This window comes from Leptonychotes weddellii, chromosome 15, assembly GCF_054177405.1.
Source record: "Leptonychotes weddellii isolate Sample4059 chromosome 15, ASM5417740v2, whole genome shotgun sequence".
Lineage (NCBI taxonomy): Eukaryota > Metazoa > Chordata > Mammalia > Carnivora > Phocidae > Leptonychotes > Leptonychotes weddellii.
Window position 1 is genome coordinate 37,873,649 of NC_138383.1, and position 14,389 is coordinate 37,888,037.

Genomic DNA, 14,389 nt, shown 5'->3' on the forward strand with positions numbered 1-14,389 from the left:
TTCTGAAATATTTTGAACAATTGAGAAGCGAATGCTAAGAGTTAGTGTCAGTGCTGCATAATTTTAACAATTTGTACTTTAAAGGGTACTGTTGAATTATGATTGTAAAAATCCTACTGCCATGTTAAATGGAGAATTTGAGATTGCAAATGTGTATTAAAGCTAGAGGGCTCGAGTTACGCTGTATATTAAACTAAGACACAGCAGTGGATCTTAACCAGAATCATCTGAGAAGCTTTTAAAAGTACAGATGCCTTAATTGGACAGATGCTAAAACAAAATTAGCCAGGAAAACAGTAAGAGAAGAATGAGATAGAACTAGCCTCACAAATACTACAACATTATAAGTAGCTCCAGCAACTAAAATAGAGTTATTGGCAAATGAATAAACTAACAGAACAAAATTGAAAGCCCAGAGGATTTAGAACGATAAAAATGACATCAAATTAAGGGGTAGAGAGAGGATGGAGAGGAAAAAATGTGGGTAAACGGGGTAGCCTTTGGGGGAAAAAAGTTAGATCCAAACCTCATACTCTATGTCAGGAAAAATTTTAAATGGATTAGAGATTCAAATATAAAAATCAAAATGCAACAAGTATTAGAAGAAAAATGGAAGAATTCTTTCATAATTAGAGAAAAGCCTTTCTAATTAAAAAACTATAAAAGATTTCAAACTTGACTATATATAAGTAAAAAATTCTGCATAGCAAAAAAAAAAAAAGCGTATCATACATAGATAAACAACAGACTAAGAAAAAAATGCAATTTATATCAAAAAGGGCTAAGGGGTAAGGAGTACCTAGAAATTATAAAAGAAAAGAAAAACAAGTTAAAGATATGAATAGACAGTTCACAGAAATGATGCTCAGCCCCACTCAAAGTAAGAAAATATAAATTAAAACTACAATGAGATACTTTATCTATCAGATTGTTTATCTTTCAACTGTTTACCTATCAGATTAGTAAGTATCCAGTTGTTTGATAAATATATTGCCTTGATAAAAATAACAGGGCGGGGGGGTGGGGTGGGAGGGAAGATTCTATCAGATATTGTTGCTGATCAGAGTATAAACTGGTATAATCCCCAAAGAAGATAATTTGGCATTACATATTGAAATTATAAATGAGTACTTTCTCTGACTCACAAATTCTACTTCTTTGGGGCACCTGGTTGGCTCAGTCGGTAAAATATGCAACTCTTGATCTCGGGGTCATGAGTTCAAGCCCACACTGGGTGTAGTAAAGCTTACTTTAAAAAAAATTCTACTTTGGGGCACCTAGGTGGCTCAGTTGGTTAAGTGTCCAACTCTTGATCTCAGCTCAGGTCTTGATCTCAGGGTTGTGAGTTCAAGCCCTGCACTGGGCTCCATGGAGCCTACTTAAAAAAAAAAAAAATTCTACTTCTAGAAACGTACCTACAAGTATATAAGCATATATGCAAAATGATGTATGTACAAGATTTTTTACTATATTTTTAATAGAAGCTTGAAAATAATCATAATGTCCATTACTAAGGACCAAATAAATCAGTTATGGTATATTCATACACAGAATTCTACGCAAATATTTTTTAAAATGCAGAAACTCTTTATGTATCAATATAGAAAGGTTACCAAGACATATTAAGTTAAAAAAAAAAACCACTATGCAGAACAATATGAGTAATATACTAACATCTCTTTAGAAAAAGGAGGAGAAAAATAATATAAATTCATATTGGATTGTAAAAGAAAAGGTTTCTGGAGGGATAACTAACAACTAATATAATAACAAACTAATAAAACTGGGGGATACATGAGAACTAGAAGGATGGAGAACAGGACGGGAAGAAGACTTTTCACTGTATACTTCTTATATTTTTGATATTTAGAAAATGTTTTTTATTCAAAGATGTCTTTAAAATAAAAAATAAAAATACAGATAATTAGGCTCTGGTCTCACGGAAACTGATCTTGCACATCTGGAGCAAGCCTAGGCCTATATTCCTGAGAGCCACTGCTATAGAATTTCTTAAGCAAATCACAATGGCTTCCTATCTCTTCTCACGACCTTGGTAAATATTGTTTCTAGTCTTTGTTTTATGTTTTGTTTTTAACAGTTTTGAGAGAATACATTAATAATCCCAAAGAGATCTGGAGGCTAAAAAAGAGTAGACGCACCGAGAAAACACTGCAATAGAGGTGACTACATGTTTCCAAAATGGATCTGTCTGGTCTGTCATCGCAACAAGCAACCTACACTTCTCTAAATAATGCCTTTAGTACAAACACATTTCATTCAAAGCTATCTGAGCTTCATGGCTGTTGATTTAGTCATTATTTTGATGTGCCTACAAGTCTAGGCAAATCATAGGTACTAATTTGTGGCTTTAAAACTATAGCTAGACTCTTCATTACCAAAGAGTCAGGATCAATAAAGAGGGGTTTAGGGGACTGTAAAAATCTAAAGACCTACCACACAGAATTCTGTAGTCAACAGTTTAGGCAGAATCATTAGGTAAATAATCTTATAAAACATCCATACTCAGGACTCAGTAAGGTGGTGTTTTACTATTTTTCTGAGGTAGGAGCAGGGAAGGAAAAATATATGAAATATATCTGCCCTAATTCCTATCAGCTAATCCCAGGGTCAGGACATGGATCTTAGATCCATTTGATCCATTTGAAAGATCATTAAAACAAACAACAAAAGCCAACAGGATGCTTATGATTTGCAAGAAATATTATCTAGGCTCTTTTCCATAACTCTTTACAGAACTTTCATTCTTACTACACCCTACCATTTTACTATAATCATAAATGAAGGCAAATTATGCAGGAAATACGGCCTCAACAAGAGAGATTATTCCAAGCTGGAAGGAAGAGAACTAACACTTACTGGACAACTGCTATGTGCTATGGGTGACAAAAGCTCTCCCAGCCAACTTACACCATACCTTGCATTCTTCTATTTAATTCCTTATTTGATCTCCACAAAAATCCAATGAGGAATATATTTTAAATCCCAAACTGAATCTCAGACCGGTTAAGCATATTACCCCAAATCAAAGAGCTGTAAGTGATAAAGCCAAAACTGAAATCCATGTCTAACTCCAAAGACTATTTTTTTCTACTACACTCAGATACCTTTCCTAAATAGGAATCCTTAGAAGAAAGAGGCAGATATGAGATAATTTAAATGCATTAGGAAAATGAAACCCCTGCATTCAATCCACTCAATGAATATTCAAGAAATAGGGTCGCCTGGGTGGCTCAGTCAGTAAAGTGTCCTACTCTTGGTTTTAGCTCAGGCCATGTCAGGGTTGTGAGATTGAGCCCCATGTCGGGAAAGATTCTCTCTCAAATAAATAAATAAATCTTAAAAAAAAAAAAAAAAGAAACAAAACAGCTACTGTGTTAAGCACTGGGCTAGACACATTATAATTGAACAGACCTGAGAGCTTAAGGAACCTGTCCCAGGTCACACACCTGTTAAATAATGAGAAGACTAGAACTCAGACAGTCTGACTCCAGGGACCATGCTCTCAACTACACTTTATTGGCTCTCTGAAATTCAAAGGAAAACACGAGTGAAGCATTAGGTTTGTCCATAGCAGTGAAAAAGTTAGGTCATTTTAATTCCATACAAACAGTTTTGAAAGGAAACTGTTAGTTGACTGGTTCCTAGTAATGGGCCCACTGGATGAAAAAGGGAAATGCTTTTTCTTTTCTCAAAGTAATTCATAGTTTTATACATATTCATCTATATTATGTATAGTCTTAAGTAATAAAGATTAACTACCTTGATAATAGCTATTACCACCTAACATTTGTTTAATGCTTTTTATGTTTTCCAAAATGCTTTTACATAATTTTAAGTGACATAACCATCAATAGCTTCCCATCTTTATTCCTACAAAATAAAGCCAAGAGTCCTGGCCACTACCCAAGCTCTGCCTTTCTAGCTTTATTTGCTACCAATCACACACAAGATGTTATGTTTCAGCTACACTATTCTCTAAGGATTCTACCTTTGTTCATGCCACTGTACATGCAATTCCCTTTGTCTGGAATGGTCTTCCCAATTATCCATCTGATAAATTCCTATTGCTTTTTAAGAGCTGGTTCAAATATCTTCCCTACAAAACCTTCAGCTCATTGAATTAGTTACTCCCTCCTCTGGAGGGAATCCTAGAGGACTAAAAAATCCTTTTTTACAAACCTGTGACATAGGATTTACCATAACTATTCATGTGTTTCTTTTTCCAAGAGATCGAATACTTTGTAGAGACTATGTCTTTCTCTTTTTTGTATCCCTAGTGCCAAAGTCCTAGCAGGTATTCAATATTCATGAAATGAATAAAAGAATGAATTATACAGAACATTATATTGAGAATCAGAAGATGTTAAATGCAAGTCCCATACTAAAATACAAAGTTTACACCTCAGTTTTTTCAGCTGTAAAGTAAGTAATTTTCAATTCAATTCTACATTTACTGCAATGACTACGCTTCCTAATCAGTTTAACAGATGGAAATATTTTGAGAGCTCTTTAGAACAATCACAAAAAATCCAAATAATTGTTATTACCTCCTCCATCATGACATCTTGTGTGGCTGAGATTTCTCCTTTGGTCGCTCCACTGTGTACCAGGTTCCGTAGTCGTATACAGAATTCTCTCAACTACGACAGAAACTTATTCAGTACTCCAAATAGTTAACCCAACTTCAACTGTAAACGAGCCTGGTAGACCACTCCTAGTTCTTTTGAAGTATAACTAAGCCAAGATCCAGGGCAAAGTTCATAAAAACATGTATGTTTTTCCCCAACCAGTCCACTTACACACATAGCTAAAAATTTTCCACAAAGGGAAAAAACATGGCTTACTCCCAAAGAATTCTAGATGGAACTGTTCCTGTTCTGCAACTGATGATACCCTCTGGGATAGTATGTGCCTGGCTATGGGGAAAACGTCTGATTCCGTAACGCCTGTCATCCCTAGGAAAAGCAGGAAACTTAAGATGACTACGCCACTAAGTCACTCAAGTAGATTTTTATTTAGAATTTTACTGGTTGTTCACTTCTCCTTCTTTACCAAATATTTATAACAATGGCTATGCCAACCCTATAGTTTTCATTTTTGTTGTTTTCAATTTTGAAAGTACCTAAGATAAAGGAAAGTCTTAAATCTAACCAAGTGCTCTAAAAAGGATCTTGCTCTCCTCTAAAATGAAATCCAAAGATATACTATTAAGGATCTTTTAACTTGTGGATAAGAATTCTGAGTTTCCTGGGTGAAAAATAACCTACTTCTAATATTGGGGAAACACATCTATAGTTGATTTTAAAATGTAATCTTTCTCCCAGGGGTGACAAATCCAATTTCAGCCTTGTAGATCAAGAGAGCAGATTCTGGCAACTCCCAGTACTCAAAAAAGATGTCTGGCTGGTAGAGCAGCATCCCTATAAGATTTATAACCCTCCTTGGGGGTGCCTGGCTGGCTTAGTCAGTAGAGGATGCAACTCTAGATCTTGGGTTTGTGAGTTCAAGCTCCACACTGGGTGTAGAGTTTACTCAAAAAAATAAATTAATTAATTTAAAAAAAATATATATATATATATACACACATATATATATATCCTGCCTTGGGAAAATGGGTTATGTAGAGAAAGAGAATGATTCACTAAGATAACTGAAGCAATAAAAAGCAGTTCAGTGACCACAACAAATCTTTAGTGGGTGGATAAACTACACTGATGTGGTCTGGGGATGCCTCAGAACTCTGCATACTCTTTAAGGAAGTCTCACAAATAGTTCTCTCTGGTTTTACTAGAACATAAAGCTCTCCCAGCCAACTTCCACTAGAATCCAATGGGCTTACGGCCCATTTTAAGCATGGGACTCTCTTTCCTCAGTACCCATAAGAAAACATTTAAATCAATAGAAATAAAAGTAGAACGTTTTTAAAAAGAAAAAAAACCTCTAATCTCAATTATTTTTAAAGTTAATACATAGCTACAGTGCCTTTGATAGACAGAGTAGCTACCTTGTACATAAACTGTGTACACTGAAATGCCCAGGAATCCCCCTGGAAAATTAGTTAAGAGTTTTAAGGTAAGTATACTAAATTCAATCCCACCCTGCTCCATATGTTGCACCTTGTGATTCAGAATATCATTCATCCTTCTGGTTGCCTCTGTCGTATAAGATTCAGGGAAGCACTTCTTAGGGACGACACCATATTTTTCTAAAAGAAAACACATTTTGGTGTTCAATAAGGTAAAAGCATACTCCAGCACTAGAAACTGTGGCAAAAATAGCTATTGCTTTAAAGAACAGGCCATATTTTGCTGGTCTAAGTCAGAAAACTTAACAACCTTATGCTTCATATTAATAAACAGGTCATTTAATCTGTATATTTATCAATATATCTAAGAGTGAATTCCGTTCTTTTTATCTATAATACTTTGTAAAGTGCTCAGCATGATGAAGTTTTCCCAAAAGATACTTTTTTGGACGAGGATATTTTTAAACAGTTGCAGTTTCAATATGTGTCTTGATTACATTAATGGAAAAGAGATAAGCTTTTTCACAGAAAGTTAGTTCTATTTAATACAACCGCTTCTTCTCCAACCAACTCTTCACAGTAGCTATCTCCTTACCTCTCATTTAAGAAAGGTACTTAAAAGGTGAGAGTGTGAGATAAAGGTTCTTAGAGCTAACTGTATACCCTTCTGGGAGACTAATTCTACTCACTCGGTACATAACCACCAAAGAAATGGCCCATGCCCAACTACAAAGCCTTGCTTGAGCATGCTGAGTTTCAGTTCCATTACAGAAAGGCTCTTACCAACAATATTGACAAGCATATCCCATTGTCCACCATCATTTGCAGGATTCATAAGCAAATACTGCACCAGCCTACCATCCTCAGGCTCCTTTTTCTGGGCTGTGTCCACAAAAGCATTTAAGAAGAAATAACAACGTTCAACCTAGATAAGAGAAGTTAAATAAAATTAAAGGGACAGAGAGCTAATACTTTTATTGGCATTAGCAACACAACAGGAGTCTTGGGCCTACCACAGACCCACCATAGTAGGTATTTTTAAACTAAAGTTGCTAATTAAATATCAGTATCTGGCTTCATAAGAATATTTAAAGTTTCTTATATTTCTGTAGATACATTCCAGTAGTTTATCCAAAACAATGCACTGATTTTGAAACAAAATCTGATATTTAGAGTCTTAATCAGTAAACATTTAATGAACACTTATATGATGTACATTTTAAAAATTAAAAAATGAAATAAAATTATTTACTGTTTTTCAAACAAGTACTACCCAGAGATGGGAAATTAGGTCCTAGAAAGACCAAGTAACCTAAATAAAGATGGTAAAAGGAATAATTATTAAAAACAAAATAAAAAATTTTAAATAAGAAACAAAGATGCAGTAGGTGAGTCAGTAAGTAGACTTATTCCATTGCAAAAAGTAGCCACCTACCAACCAAAAGCAGTTCTGCCTTTGAAGAGTCAACCTTTGATACTTTGGAAATCAGAATAAGTGGTGTCCCGCCTATAATGGAAGGCAAACTACAACTGGAAAAGCAAGAAGTGAAGAGATCGTCCCTACCAAGGTTGATACTGAAACGATAATCTTGCAAGATCAGTCCCCTACCTTGTCCCAAAAAAAGAGATAAGATTGACTAAACTCAAATTCTTCAATATTTAATTTTTTCATGAATGGAAGTCTCATAACATTCAGACAAGAAAAGATCCAGCATCGCCCTGAAACAAGAAAGCAAACCAAGAAATTAGACTGAGTGTTCACATAGATTACATTGACCTATCCCTGTTTCCCAAAACTGAATGCATGACAAGATCTTGAACAATTTAAAACTAAATCAGAAAGAACAGAAAGATTAAAATAACAACAAAACAAGAAAGGTAGGACTTAGTATTTGAAATATATATGCAAAGGCTTAATATCCTTAACATATGAAAAAAACTTTTTACATATCATTTAAAGAATCCAATACAAATCACCTAAGAAAATCACATTAGAAAAAGAAATATTGCTAGAAAGACATGAGCAGAGATCATGAATAGATAATTTAATGGCCAAAAAAATTACAAATGGCAAAGAAACATTTTTTGAAGTTCATCATAAGACACCTGTTAGATGGGGATACATTATTTTTTAACTGATTATGCCCAGTATTGGGATGGATTTGGGAAATAGCATTATTATACAGTCTGGATAGAGGTCTAAACAGGTACAAAAGATCTGAGAGCAATTTGGCAATATATGACAAAAGCTTTAAAAAGACCCTACCCTTTAATCTGGAAGATATAGTGTATGCTTCAACATAAGATGACCCTAATATAAGTCACTCCCCATTCTCCCATAGAGAATTCAAAAGAAAAAGTTGTTGGGATGCCTGGCTGGCTCAATCAGTAGAGAATGAGATTCTTGATCTCAAGGTTGTAAGTTCCAGCCCCACATTGGGTGTAGAGATCACTTAAAAAATTAAATCTTTAGGGGCGCCTGGGTGGCTTAGTTGGTTAGGCATCCGACTCTTGATTTTGGCTCAGGCCATGATCCCACTGTGAGACAGCCCCACATTGGGCTCTGCACTGGGTGTGGAGCCTGCTTGGGGTTCTCTCTCTCCCTCTCCCTCTGCCCCCCCATGGCCCCCCTCTCCCGCACACAGGTGCACTCTCTCTCTCTCAAAAATAAAATAAAATCGTTAGAAAAAAAAAGAAAAAGTTTTTTAGCTAACTGGATCATACAGGCATTGAAAAATATAGATTAAATAGTAAACGTCCACCTACAACATTTAGTAATTTAAATACATAGATATTTAAAATCATGTTAACATTAATAAATTGATACAGCATTGTTTTTTCCACTTTCACATATGTCATTTTCACACTGATTCACTCTTCACTTGCATCTTGGTATCAGTGCTTTTGCCATCATTAGACCCACTCTTACAATCAGAACACATCATCTTTCTTCCATCTAGTATGTTTGAGTCACAGCAATGTTTCGAATTCATGCATGATGCTGATGCTGTCCCTGAAAACTGTATCCCAGTATCAATTTTACAATCATATTCTTCACTTGTTGAGTAAGCAGATAATCACAAACTCTACAATGTCACCATTGCCTGTACTGATTTAAGTGATCTTTAGCCTATTTATAATGATACCCAACATTTCCATGTGAGGTCCTGTCCTAGGAATATACTATGTTCAAATTTTTCACCTTTTTAAAAAACTGATTCAATCAAATGATCTCTATAAACATCCCAAACTAGCACAGATTGAGGTCATTTCAGAGTAAAGTGCTTGCCAAATTGTATTTTACTTCAAAATGAATTAACCAAGAGTGCTCATTATGAGGATCTTTGTAGGCCTCAAACAAAGGGTAACTCTCTCTTTCCTAAAGGAAAATTCAGAGGGAAACACCTTGACTTTTATTTCGGCATAACTTCCTTACTGCTATGAACTTATGTTCATGCTATATGGGTAAGTGAAAAAGGCAGATAGGTTACCTAACAATACGTAAGGTATCCACCTATATTAAACACACACACACACACAGAATAAAGACCTGACAGAAAAAATATATACTGTTGGTATTTTGCAAATATTCTACATTGAAGAACAGTAATTTTGTGGGGCACCTGGTGGCTCAGTCAGTTAGGTGGCTGCCTCTTGATTTTGACTCAGGTCATGATCTCAGGGTCCTGGGATCGAGCCCACGGTAGGCTCCACACTCAAAGGGGAGTCTGCTTGAGGATTCTCTCTCCCTCTCCTTCTCCCCTCCCCCTGCCTGTGAGCCCCCAGAAATAAATAAATCTTTAAAAAAAAAAATAACAATTTTGTAACAAGAAAAAACAATTAAAAATAAGTAACTATAGTGGTTTTTGAAAGTCACTAATGACTGAGCTCATCTTTACCTTGGGTTTGTCTGGATGCCACCTCTCTCATATAAATTATTTCCCGGTAAAGAAAATCTGGATGAACTGTTAATGTGAAAACTACACCAAAATAAACTCCATAGCTCATGTGCTATTTGTATCTGTTGTAAATAAAAGTGATACTACAGAATATATAAGACCTGATCTATTCCAGAGGCACATTTCCAGGCTTTTCCCTAAGAGGTCACTGCAATCTGACTGTGTAGGACCACTGTGACATTACTAACTGGATCATTTGTAGCCTGACAGTCCACACTATCCCAAGCACTTCCTGCTATGGCAAAACAGTAATTATGGCAAAGTCATAGCTTTTTTTTCCTTAACATTTAAAAATCAATTTTATTGAGGTATAATTTACATACAATAAAATATATCCATATGAAATGTACACTTTGAATTCGGACTGGCTCTCAGCAAGGACTGATTGCTTTCTGTCAAAATAGACTGGGAGTAGGGCACCTGGGTGGCTCAGTCGGTTAAGTGTCTGACTTCAGCTCAGGTCATGATCCAAGGGTTCTGGGATTGAGCCCCACATTGCACGCCCTGCTGAGTGGGGAGTCTGCGTCCCCCTCTCCCACTCCCCCCGCTTGTGTTCTCTCTCTCAAATAAATAAAATATTTTTAAAAAAATAGACTGGGAGTAGTTTTTAAATGGATACACTTTAAAAAGTTCTTTTAGTACAATTTTGATATAAGAATAACCAGTTTGCACCAGTGTCAGAAAAACAGCTACAGTGAAAGATTGGTTATCCAGGAATCTTTCACTGTAGCTGTTTTTCTGATAGTGGTGCTAGACACCAAAACAAGAGCTCTTGACCAGTAAGGCATGAGAACTGAGTATTTTTCTATATTACAAACTGGTCTATTAGCAGGAAGTGAGCCCATTAGCATATCTGCTCAAACTGCAACCAAAAAGCCTACTTAAAAATAACATTTGATGATATTTTGATACAATTAAATTGTGTCTTTTCCACAGCGTGTATGGCCTTCAGGGCAAGAACATCTTGGGGAGTTTCTAGAGCATGAGCATTTTTGCATGGTTCATTTTATACCAAGAACACATATCTCCAAGACACCAGGCTACCGTCACCTAACTTCAGGACAGAATATAGTGAATTACATTCAAACAGATGACCATGGACTTGACACTTAAGTGCTCAAAGCAGATACACTATCAAGGCACAGAGGACCAAAACAAGTCACAAGGTAATGTCCTTGGACCTGCCTTTCCCTGTGCCTGTTCTCTGGAAATTTACTTCAAGTTCCTTCACACAAACTTCTACTCAAGACCACTCTTAAGACATCAAAATGGGGCACTGTCAGGAAGGTCAAGAGAAGTGTGCAAGGAGTTGTAAGACCTCACCTGAGCTCTTCTGGTTGGTGACTGGCTTGCCTTCCTGAGTCACAGCGTGCTGGAACACATGCTGAGCACCCTGTACCGTGGCCCTCTTCAAGCAGATGTCCAGCAGGTCGTGGGTGGTCCCGACATTCTGGGCAAGTACGAACTGAGGGTCGGAATTCAGTTTCTGAATCAGAGCAGCTACCTTCTCCGAATTCAGTCCTGTTGGAAGACCAAATGGTATCTATAACACCAAAAGGAGGCTGAAGAGGGCTGATCCGAGACTCCCACTGCTTGGCTCTAACTTCGGAAGACCGAGCAGCCGGAGGTGACCCTTGCGGCGGCGAAGCGCTTTACCGGCGACCTCCCGCAAGGGCCGTCTCCCTCCAAGACCGCTCCAGCCCGCCCAGAAAGCTCCATTCCCGCCATCGCCCCCGGTCCCAGGCCCGGTTCCCCCCGCCGCCGGGCCTCCGGGGCCCAGCCGAGCACCCCCCAGAGAGGACCCCGGTAGGGCCTCGGCGGGGAAGAGCGGCGCCTCACCCGCGTTGTTCATGGTGGCCACACCGCCCGGCTGGGGAACAGTAGTTTCGGGGTTCTCAGTGGGGAGCACCGGGGTTACACTGCAGCTCGCCGCCTCAGATGCCGGACCTGCCGCTCGCAGCCCGAGCGCCGGAAAGGGGGAACCGGCTCGGTGGCGGCGGAGGGCTGAGGCCCGGGGAAACGGGGTCCGCGGAGGGACAAAACTCCCCCTCGCGTTGCTGAGTCAGCGCCGTGTGGGCTGGCCCCGCCCGGGGGAGGGCCGACCGGGCGGGCTCACCACGCGCCGCCGCCCGCCCGCGCCCCCTCCCCACCTCCGCGCCGCCCGCACTGGGCCCACGCGACGCCGGCCGCCTGGCCCGCTGGGCTGCCGCTTCCGAGCTGCCGGGGTGGCCGAGCGGTTCCGCGCCGGGCCCAGAGCCCGAAGACTCTGGCCTTGGGGACTGGACCCAGCAAGTCTTTCCAGGAGCCTAAAGGACGTTCGAGGCAGTGGGCGGAGCTGACGGGCTGCATTATTAAGCGTAGGCTTAGGATGGGTTGATCGACACAAACACACACACACACACACGCTTAGGAAGGGTTGATTGTCTCTCTCACACACACGCTTAGGATGGGTTGATCCACACACACACACACACACGCTTAGGAAGGGTTGATTGTCTCTCTCTCACACACACACGCTTAGGATGGGTTGATCGACACACACACACACACACACACACACTTCCCAAAGGCTCTTCCTATGGGCATCCTTTGCTGACCATTCACTGCATTTTCGATGGCAACTTGTTGCTTGGATTCCAGTCAGAACCAAGTTCCTGTATTTGAGGGAGAATTGGAACCAAGCTCTTTCGCACCCACTCAGAAGCTACTACCACGGTTCTACGAATACACATCTGCTCATTTCAAGGAAACTACCCATTCTGGGCTTCACGGAGTCAGCGAGCGTTTCCTGCTTAGCCCAGCATGTACTGTGGGCTTAACTAAGGGGAATGACGGAGGTCAGTCCGACGCATCAACACTGTATTGCCTGCAAATGAGCACCCCTATCCTGTCCACGGGCTTTTAGGTTGAGTCAGTTGTTTTAGAAGGTTTTGACATTTCGAAGCCCTTTTTTTATATTGTTTTTCGTGCTCTGAAATCTCAACCTTTAATGAGATGTTGGGATGGGGCCCACAGATGATAAAGCAAATACAAATATATCTGCCTTATTGAAAACCCTTTCTGCAACTCAGAACAATGAGAGTCTATTGTGGAACCCGGAACCTAGGTCCTAGATTGAAAATCATCACTGGTTCTAAGGTACCCTATTATCTGGAAAATTCCACACTCAGAAACTAGTTATTTGAGAAAGCACAATCTTTATGTCTCTACAGAGATCTAGCCAAAGTTTGGGGATATGACATAACTATCTCCAACAGGGCTCATCTACTGTCCTATTTTGAGATTTTTTTTTTTTAAGATTTTATTTATTTATTTGAGAGTGAGAGAGAGCATGAGCAGGATGAGGGGCAGACGGAGAAGCAGACTTCCGGCTGAGCAGGGAGCCGGATGCAGGACTCCATCCTGGGACTCCAGGATCATGACCTGAGTCGAAGGCAGATGCTTAACCGACTGAGCCACCCAGGTGCCCTCTATTTTGAGATTCTTCTGATGTCTGAAGAAAAGGAACAGGCTGATATTATGCTGAAAAAAATCATTGGTCCTTCACAAAATGATGTCTCACCATCCTGCCCAATTCAACTTATAAAATTGTATCCAATATCTTCCATGTACCAGGTACAGAGCAAGCTGCTGATGATAGAGAGACCAACAAAGCTTAAGCTTGCCCTTAAGAAACTCACAATGCAGTGGGGAGGATGCAAAATAACTTTTAGACAATCTATAGTAGCATACCAGTCGTACTGTAGATCCAGGGAGGAGAGAAGCACTAATTAGGGCCAGAAGTGCCCGAAAAAAGAGATGACAAGTGAGCATAATCTTAGAGTAGATGGGATTTTGTAAGGCAAAAATGAACAAACAAACAAACAAAAACAGAGTAAGGGCACAGAGGTTGCCAGCAAAGGTACAGAGCATTAAAGCACATGGCAAAACCATGTTGAAGAAACTGTGCATCATAGTCTGATGTGGTTAAGAGCAAGGAAGGTGTTGAGATCAGGAGCAAGGTACAGAACTGGAAAGATAGGTTTGGTCGGGATATGAAGGGTTTTATACGCCATGCCCCAGCATCTGTAGTTTATCCTATGATTAATTAGAAGAATCGGTTTTTAAACAAAGAAGCAGTATGCTCAACTCTGTGTAAAAAAAGAAACCCAATGAGGAGGGTGACTTAGAGGGAAGAGATTCTGGAGATAGAGAAACTAGTTAGGAGGCTGTTCCGGTAGTGCCTTTGGGAGATGATCCTTAAACTGAGGAAAGGGAAAGGGGCGCCTGGGTGGCTCAGTCGTTAAGCGTCTGCCTTCGGCTCAGGTCATGATCCCAGGGTCCTGGGATCGAGCCCTGCATCGGGTTCCCTGCTCCGCGGGAAGCCTGCTTCTCCCTCTCCCTC

General features: G+C 39.4%; 1 protein-coding gene across 1 annotated transcript in view; it reads right to left on the bottom strand.

The window, feature by feature from the left end:
- The window catches only part of BLMH (bleomycin hydrolase), a 47,204-nt gene extending 35,141 nt beyond the window's left edge, over window positions 1-12,063 (bottom strand). The window contains exons 1-6 of the mRNA XM_006734531.3: window positions 11,845-12,063; window positions 11,329-11,526; window positions 7,656-7,765; window positions 6,830-6,971; window positions 6,138-6,226; window positions 4,569-4,661 (exon numbers count right to left, since the gene is read on the bottom strand). Coding sequence (XP_006734594.1) covers window positions 4,569-4,661; window positions 6,138-6,226; window positions 6,830-6,971; window positions 7,656-7,765; window positions 11,329-11,526; window positions 11,845-11,857 — 645 coding nt within the window. The 5' untranslated portion in view covers window positions 11,858-12,063. The remainder of the gene's footprint in view (window positions 1-4,568; window positions 4,662-6,137; window positions 6,227-6,829; window positions 6,972-7,655; window positions 7,766-11,328; window positions 11,527-11,844) is intronic.
- Window positions 12,064-14,389: the final 2,326 nt, after the last annotated feature.